This window comes from Macaca thibetana, chromosome 9, assembly GCF_024542745.1.
Source record: "Macaca thibetana thibetana isolate TM-01 chromosome 9, ASM2454274v1, whole genome shotgun sequence".
NCBI classification, from domain to species: Eukaryota; Metazoa; Chordata; class Mammalia; order Primates; family Cercopithecidae; genus Macaca; species Macaca thibetana.
The window spans coordinates 1456389-1465275 of record NC_065586.1 but is presented as its reverse complement, the minus strand read 5'-3'; the positions used below and the strand labels follow the sequence as shown (position 1 = coordinate 1465275).

General features: G+C 41.7%; 1 protein-coding gene across 1 annotated transcript in view; it reads left to right on the top strand.

Annotated features, from left to right (window-relative positions):
• Positions 1–215: 215 nt before the first annotated feature.
• The window catches only part of ADARB2 (adenosine deaminase RNA specific B2 (inactive)), a 526169-nt gene continuing 517497 nt past the window's right edge, over positions 216–8887 (top strand). Inside the window, exon 1 of the mRNA XM_050805463.1 lies at positions 216–684. Coding sequence (XP_050661420.1) covers positions 585–684 — 100 coding nt within the window. The 5' untranslated portion in view covers positions 216–584. The remainder of the gene's footprint in view (positions 685–8887) is intronic.

Genomic DNA, 8887 nt, shown 5'->3' with positions numbered 1-8887 from the left:
CCCGCGCCGCGTCCTTGTTCCCCGGGAGCAGCCTCGCTCCAGCCGCCGGTCCTGGGAGCTTCACCGTCCAAATGGGAGCTGAGTTTGCAAGCTGCCAGGCGGCGGTGCGGCTGGTGCTGCTGCTGATGTCAGAGCCCGAAAGCAGTTGTGATTGGATCTAATTAGACGCTGCGGCAGCAAATAGACAAGCTCCCTGCGTGATTGGCTTCAAAGTGGCTGGTGCCAAACAACTAGCAGAGGCGCAAAAGTAGCGCTGGGAGCCCGGAGCAGGAGGCAGAGCCCGCGGGAAGCTCGGAGCACTCCGGACGCCGCGCGCCCCTCCCCGCCCTCCCTGACCAGGGAGCAGCTCGCGCCAGACGCGCAGCCGAGGCTCCCAGCCCAGTGGGAGCAAGTCACAGAAAACGATTTGAGAGACGGAGAGAGACGGTCGGAGCGCGCTCTCCTGCTCGGTCCTGAAAAGTGAGCCGCTCCCGGGTTTGCAACCTCAAGCTTCGCAGCAGCGGCGGCGGCGGCGGCGGCCGGGAAGGAGGCAGGTGCAGGTGCAGGAGGGAGGCGGCTCTGGGCTCCGCGCCTGGGTCTCGGCCATGGCCTCAGTCCTGGCGAGCGGCAGAGGCTCTGGAGGGCTGAGCAGTCAACTCAAATGCAAGTCCAAGAGGAGGAGGCGGCGGAGGTCCAAGCGGAAAGGTAAGACCTCGTGGCGCGCCGGCCCCTGCACCCTCCACCCCCGCTTCTCCACCCCGGCCTCTCCTGGGGTCTCCAGGCTTGTCCGTTGTGAGCAGCTTCACTTTGGGGTGCTGGCGGGATAGCCGCTCCGCGCAGGGCGCTCGGGAGTTCAGATCCCGTGGAAATGTCTGGGGCCTCCTCGTGCCCAGAGGGGACAGTGAGCAGCCACGCCGTGACATGTTTGAGGGACCGGGACGAAGTGGGGCGAGGGCGGCGAGGAGCTCCCGGTGGACCCCGCACGTCTCCGGGCCCCGCAGTCCCCACTGGCCGGCCGGGAGGGCACTGCCTTCCGCCCTCCGGAGGCCACCTCGTCTCCCGGTGCCAGAGGAATTACCCAAAAACGGGGGAACGAGCCCTCGCGCCAGCGACTCCCATCCAAACCGTCCCCGAGGAAGGGGTGGGCGAAGCCCTGCGATCGCCTCCCCAAATTGGCTGGCAGTTTTTACTCAATGGGGTGTCCGTCGATTTGTAAACACTGGGACGTTAAGAGAACACAGGGCTCGTCCTTGGAGAAATAAGCAGAAATGAATACAGGAAAACAGAAAGAAGCATCCTATTTTGTTAGTGGTAGAAAAAAAACCCGCAAACCAGGAAAGCAGGAAAAGCAGCCGGCTGACAGTTGCCACTGACAAACTCAGGCTGTGCCTTGTTACTGATATTCCCGGGGCTGGGCCGTGCTGAAGTTAGTCAATGCTACAGCAAGCGACGGCTTTCACATTGGGGATTGTGCAAAATTAGCAATCGCTCCAATATGAGAGCAATGCCCCCACTGCCATTGTCGCCCGCGTGCACGCCACGAAGGATTCAAAGATTCTTCTCATGCCGACCCTTCTCTCCCAAAGAGGAGCCTGTTACTGTCAGCTCCTAGTGAGCCTGCAGGAGAAAGTTCAGTTCTAATCATGATTTGAAATGTGCCGATTTTTTTAAGTGATGGAGGAGTATAAAGAACGGTTGGGAAAACACAGCTAGAATTGATCAGCTTTGCCAGTTGTTTGAAAGCAGGAGGCAACCTGAGGTATGTTTGGGGTTGTCCATCTTTCCCGGAGAATTTTCATCTTTGCATTGGCCTAAGATAAGTTTCTACCAGACCATTTCCTGTATGCCCTCTAACCGTCTCCAGGTCCTTTATTGTTTCTTGCAATAATAGAAATTACCCAGACAGTCTGAAGGCATACATGTCAATAGCAAACAGACATTCATTATGACCGAATGTCAGGAACACTGGGAGCGATTGGCCCCTACAACTTCCTCAAAAGGCTTTGGAGCCTTTGGTTTCAGAAGGGGAGTGAGGTTGTGGTTCTCATTTACCTCTCAGCTGCTAAGTGTGCGCTTGCGATTCACTTTGTTGTTTGAAATTATCATTTTGAAACAGACCTGTTAGTGTCCTTCAGAGATAATGCCAACACAAAGTGGCATTGATATTGAGAAAGTCACCGGACTGAATAATGAATACGACTTTTAAAAGAGGAAAAGGGAAGCATCATCTTTACACTTCAAGTGTTCACGTTTCCCAATATTTTTGATTAGTCTGTTTAAACATTTGGAGTTGAAGAACGTGGAGTAATAGTTCACAATAATGCAGTTTATAGAAATATAAACTGGAGGAAATTGTTGCCTTTCTCCAGATTCACTTGCCTTACCATGAAGCATCAGTCGTGCTGGCTTAGAAAGTATTCAATTTAGGGGGAAAAAGGAAATCTGGGGAAAGTCTTCATTTGCTGCAAACTTAACTTTAGTGATTCAAAATAAAACTCCTATAGCAAATATTTCCATACCTTGATTATTTTGAATATATCAAGTCCCTTAATTTTCATAGCCAAAAATTGAAACCAGAAAGGGCATTGAGGATTTATACACTGATTTCTATTACGAAGAGATTTCTGGCGTGCAGGAGAATTTCCCATGGCACCTGCCTGCAGCTATCTTGATAGGAAAGTGAAATCAAACTGCTAAATATTCAATTTTGGGGGAAACGTTAACCATGTAGATGTACCTGATCAAATTAAAAGGTAACATAGCCAGCTAAGAGACACATTAAATACTTATTTGCATTTTCCTGGGAATTGATTATTTCATCTATAATACCTAGTTATTACAGATGCTGATTTTTTTATTTTATAAAAAAAATGGTGAGTTTAAATTATGTCCTAATTGTTATGAATCTTAATCATAAATGAATAGAATAACCTCAGCTTTTAAGCTTATCTGATATTAAAACTCTATACTTGCCACAATTTAAAATCCACGTGTGTATGAGAGACTGTTAAGGAATTCTAGTGTGTCTCTATCGGGTGTAACTGAAGACGTTGATAGAAGCACAAAGTAAGGGCTGTCTTATTAGGGGAATAAAGACGATTAAGATACGTGCTGACCCTCTTGCCTGTGAGACGCGTATTTCCACATAGTCTAAGGGACAAGAATCATTTCTGAAGATGCAAGATAACTTTTAGTTTCCCAGTGTGGTGACATCTGGCTCCTTTTCTATGTGTGACTCTGAGAGTGACTTTGGCATCATACGCTTCTTATCAAAATGATCTGTGAGCTCTGAAATAAAGCACGCCAAGGCTACAGCTGAAGTGTGGTCAGGACACAATACTTTCATTAAGTACAATCCATAGTCTTGGAAATATTATTCTTGCCTGTGGAAGGTATATTTTAGTTACCATGCCACAAAGGAAGCCGTACGTATCTTTAAAAATAAAAAAAAAAATAGAAATAAAAAAAAACCTTTGTCACAGAATATGACTTTCAGGTATTATTTGGCAGGAACCTGTATTCCTCTCTCAGATAAACTTTAAAGAAGATTCTCAGAATATGTCTCCCCACACATCAATCCTACTTCTGTTATTTTACTGGGACCTAGTGTTGTACAATTTTGCATTTTCTGTGTTATTTTTCAGTAGGGACTTTCTTTTAGAAATTATTCATAAATGATTTAAATTTTTTATGTAAATGAAAAAATGCCAAAATTTGACTCTCATATGAGAGAAAAACAAGTTGCTATAAAAAAAAAAAAAAACTGTGGGAAGGACAGGGAAAACCTTTCTCATTTTCACATCAATGGCAAAGCGATGTTCATATCCCATGACACATGCCAGACACGTCAGTATGTCCCGCGCCTACCTCATTCAGAGGCGTTCGGAAAAGAATAGCACTTGGAGTTTATGATGACTGTTACCTGCCATCACTAAATACCCACAGAGTTCATATCTCACAGAGAGTAACAGGAGATTGCACTTTATTTTATAGTTCTTGGTAGAATTATACAAGGTAATTATGTACAACCAAATCCATATTATGTGGTTATAGAGAGTAATATCTGCCTGTATTAGAAATAGCTCAATGCGTAAGTGTTATGAAAGGATACATTTTATCCAAAAACTAATAAAGGAAAAGGCTTAAAGATTTTGTTTTGTTAGTATCAGTTCAGCCAGGTAGAATAGAGGCAGAACTCATCAAAACAGTATAGTATATAAAAATAAATCACTTTAAAATATGCCAATAAATCTCTGAACCCCGGGATAACTTCAGGGTAATATGTATGAGGAATTTCTTAAATGTTTTTAGTTATTAAAACAGTGCATATATTCTGTTTTGTCTATCTGTTTTTCTCTCTTTGGTGAATGTATTTTTTCTAAAAGAAGCTACGCATTGGTATGAAAGTCATTTTGCAAATGAACTATTTTTAATCTTCTACCCATTACTGTGTACAATGTATAAAATGACTGAAGTTTCCAGAATTTTTCTTTGAAAAAGGCTCTTTCAAGGCAAACATATTTGGAAATAGATTGAGAGCCAATCCAAAGTCAGCTGGTTCCACAAGGTACGTTGAAGCCTGGGGTTTTGGAAGCGGCGTGTCAATCTTCATTAACCGGAAAGGGGAAGGGGCTTCGGGAGCCACTGGCCATGCAGGATCCGCAACCATCCGGGGCCCCTCGGGTTGCTTTTGAGCTTTGGCACAGGACACCTCTTTGAGGCATTTGACAGCCAAATAAGTTAACTTGAAATTTAGGTGTTGTTCTAGAGTGGTTGGTTATACGGAGTTTTAGAAACTTGAAAATGCATTTTGAGCACGAGGTAGCTCTATAAAAGTAAAGCCATGAGTCATGGGAAGGTGTGGGGAACGGGCAGGTTGCTGAATGTTGTGAAATGCAAATAAAAAGTTGGCAAAAGGAACAAAATAAGTCGAGCAGATGGATGGCAGACGCCGGCTTGCTGTGAAATGAAAATCCATGAAAAATTAATGAAATAGAAAGATTGTGCTGAGGATGAGGGCAGAGCGGCCGTGGGCTCCGCAGGCCCTGCAATGCCACAGTCGTCCCCGCCGGTGTCACCCTGGCTGGCGAGGGACACAGCCCTGCACCGCCGGCCGGAGCCCCACGTCCTCCGCTTATCTCGCTCACAGACAGCTCAGGAGGAAGGGCTGGATTTCGTGATAAAATCAAATTGATTCAACCGTTAACCAGCATCTAATTGTGTGGTGCTTGTTTTTTTCCTCTTTCTCTTTTTAAAAAATCTGTATTAGTGCCTCTGGTTTCTAGTGACCCGTGTAATAACAGTAATTGGAGATTGCTTCAAGGGCATTAGATATGATGAACGAGTTTGAATGCAGAATAAAAATATGGGATTCATGTATCCACAGCTAAACAGGGGTGAGTCGGTTCCTGCAGAAGCACCACCCCAGGAGAGCGTTATGTAAGGAAGCTCAGAAAAGGAAATTGTCTTTTTTTTTTTTTTGAGGCATGAAAAGATAACTTATGCCCTAAAAGCTTTTAATGTTCAATTTTAAAACTATACATGTATATATAGTATGACATATATACACACATACATATTATATATATACATGTATATTACTATGTATGTATGTATGTATATGTATATACACGGTAAAAACAGCCGAAACATTTGAGCAATTTTTATAATTCTCTACTTCTTTTTCCAAAATAGTAGAAAATGAAGGTCAGTATTTTTGCAGTATGAACAATTTTGAACAACTCCTGAAACCAAAATTATTGTAATACTCTGCTTCTCATCATTTAAAAATATTGTATCCAAATAGATATTGCAGTTTTAAATTTGGTTCTTAATTACTAGCTCACAAGGTTTCTAAAAGGATAATTTTCCACACTGTAAGCGAGACTTTAAAAGTGCTTATTGCTATTTTGAAACCGAATATACGAATAAAGGTGAGTGGATGCCAAGTGAACTATGAAAAGCCTGACTGCCCTTCACAGAATATTCAAACTACTGCGTGTGGACGCCGTCTCTGTGGTTAGGATAGCTCAAGAAAAGCAGCACGGGCTGCACCCCGCATGGTGTGTGGCCAAGAACCCTGATTCGTGTTGCTAAGTATTTGCGAATAGAATGAAACTAAATTAACCTCTATCTTTACAATTAAAAGTTTTTCCTCCGCTCAGAGAAACAGATGCTGTTTAATCCTTGATTTTTCAAAGACGATTGTTTATTCCTAGCTTTTGATATATTAGACCTCCATTAAGAGTGTACCAATATCGAATAGAGACATTCCATTCAAGAAGAGAAGAAACAATGCTTATCAAACGTTTGGTTCACAGGCACGGCTAATGTGGTCTGGTGAAACTTTAGAAACAGGAAGGGAAGGGAACATTGAGAAATTTAGGAACCTGGAACCAGAATTCCTCTTCTGCTCACATATGTTACTGTCTCAGTATCAAGACATCCCTGTTCAGCAATTAAAGTTGGGCTTTTATTTACTCGTTTATTTGATTGAAAAGGAATGGAGGACCGGGCTGTTTTATCTGATTGCTTGCCTGACGTTGTGTAAGCAACGCCCTAGCAAACAGGCCTCTTAGGCCCTGAATCTCCATCTGCAAATTTTATGAGTGAATCCATTTTCCCGGAAACCACATCCAAATATTAGCAACTTAGAAATGGACATGTTTGCTTTTCAAGAGATCCACAATATCCCTCCAGCCCCCCAAATTTGGCCACTTGCAAAGATAGCAGACGTTTCTGAAGAATGATCTATATTTGGAAATAAAGAGTTAATCTGACTTTCCCAGGCCCTCCATATGCACTGTGGATATTTAATCACCTTTTATTCTAGTCATAGGTTTTGAGTAGGAAGAGCAGCAAAATAATTACATTGTATTATTTTATTGATGGTGAATGAATACAGTTAGTATGTAGTTTCTGGCAGCAAAATGGTAAATCCTCTTTGGGTTATAAAATACATATATATTGGAATTAAGTATCATCTGTTTTAAATTATAAAAATGATCAATAGTTAATGTTCATTTTTTAAATCTCAAAACATAACAGACAGGTCATTTAATTCCATCTTTATATTAAGGAGGGGATTTTGTACTTAAGAAATAGTGTCCAATAAATAATGTATTCCTATAAACAAAGAAGAGTAGCATGTGTGCTCAAGTTTGAAGAGAAATGTGATGTAAATGCTCAGGTGACTCAGATTTTAAGGAAATTTATTTCAACTCTCTAAGAGGTGAAATTTTTGAAAGCTTTTTTGAGCTATGTATGCTTAAAATTGTGGAATTGAGGGTGGTTTCGCTGAGCTGCTTCCAAGGCAGAGGGCAACTAGGACCCTCGTGTTTGTGTAACTGAACGGCTAATTCAGTTCTGATACAAATAGTCACACCAGCTGAAGCCTCACGAGGAACAGGGCCACACTGTGTACGAGCAAATTCTCCCATGGATCAGAAAGAGAAACCCAGCAGTGGGGATGCAAAGGTGAAAGAGGGCAGTTATTATCTTTAGCGTTAAGGACCATCTCATTCCTACGGATCTTTAACTCAAATCTGGCCACGTTCATCACTGCACGTCTTTTTAACGGTGCCAACGACAGATCACTCATTTGCAAAACAGATCCAGGTTTCTCTCTGTGGCTGTTGTTTTGCCATTTGGATAATAAATAAAACGAACATTGCTCAGAATCTATTTGTAAACCTTCCTTTCTAGGGCCTCTAATAGATGGAGTGAATCTTACGCGCAAATGATGGCTCAACACCTTCAGGTGATTTGCACATAATGGAAAGAATTCCCTTAAACCCCTTAACCAGGATGTGCTTTGGAGAATTTATCGATTTAATTAATCTGTACTGCTTCATTTATTTGAGATGAAGTCTTTGATTCTTGTTTCCCACTGCCGACAGACGGAAGCTCTGCCTCATCATTTTGTAATGTCTTACATGATTTCTCAAATACGTCTTCTCAAAGGTGGTATTAAAATAGGAAGGGGAGCTCAGTTCTCAGAAACTGGAGCCTACTCCTACCTTAAAATGATAACCCAAGTCAAATCTCTTCTTATGGCAAAAACCAAACAAGAGTAGAGTTTGTTACTTACTGTTTCTAAGCAGCAGGACTTGAGACCCATAGCAGGAGAGCTCAAAGCATATACCTAGGGCACCAATAATGATTAAACAAAAAGCAGGTTTTATTGGTTTAAGTCCACCGGAAGTACAAAAATGCCCTCTCTTTAAAATAACTGCAATATTTCCTAAAAGTGTAATTGCATTTGGAAAAAAATGCAATTTAATAAACATGACAGAAACATCAGCAGAATAGATTTTGACCTCCTCCAAACCCCAAGTCTGACTGGGTTCACTCATCCCTGTCTGGAGCAGATGCTGCACTCACATCAGGCTTATAGCTGTGAAAATAGCTGCATTCTTAAAGGAAGTACCTGTCCTCTTTGTGTTAGACTGTGTTCAGGACTGAGGACGGAAACGTAAAAAACATACAAGCTCAGACACTATCTGATGTGTACAATTAAAAAGGACATTGTTTTTATAAATTTGGGGATCTACAAAATTTGTTGTTTTTTTTTTTTTTTAAAAAAAAGCTTTTACTATTCCTTAGGTAAAGAAAAACATAGGTAGCCTAATTTAACTACAGACACAAAGATATTTTATTCATGCTTCAATTCTAAATGTTACTACTACAGATAACCTTTTCAAAGGACTATCCGGATTCTCGAAGGATTCTAACAGAAAGAGTTTTCAATCCAAAATATATGGTTCAAGGAGAAATTTTGAAAATTCTAAGAATTCTATGCTAATTTTTTCTAATGCTAATTTTTTCTAATGCTAATTTTTTCTGAAGAAGAAATAATTTTGAGATAGTTCTCAAAGTCTTTGAGATTGTTGGAGTTCTAGGAAAACTA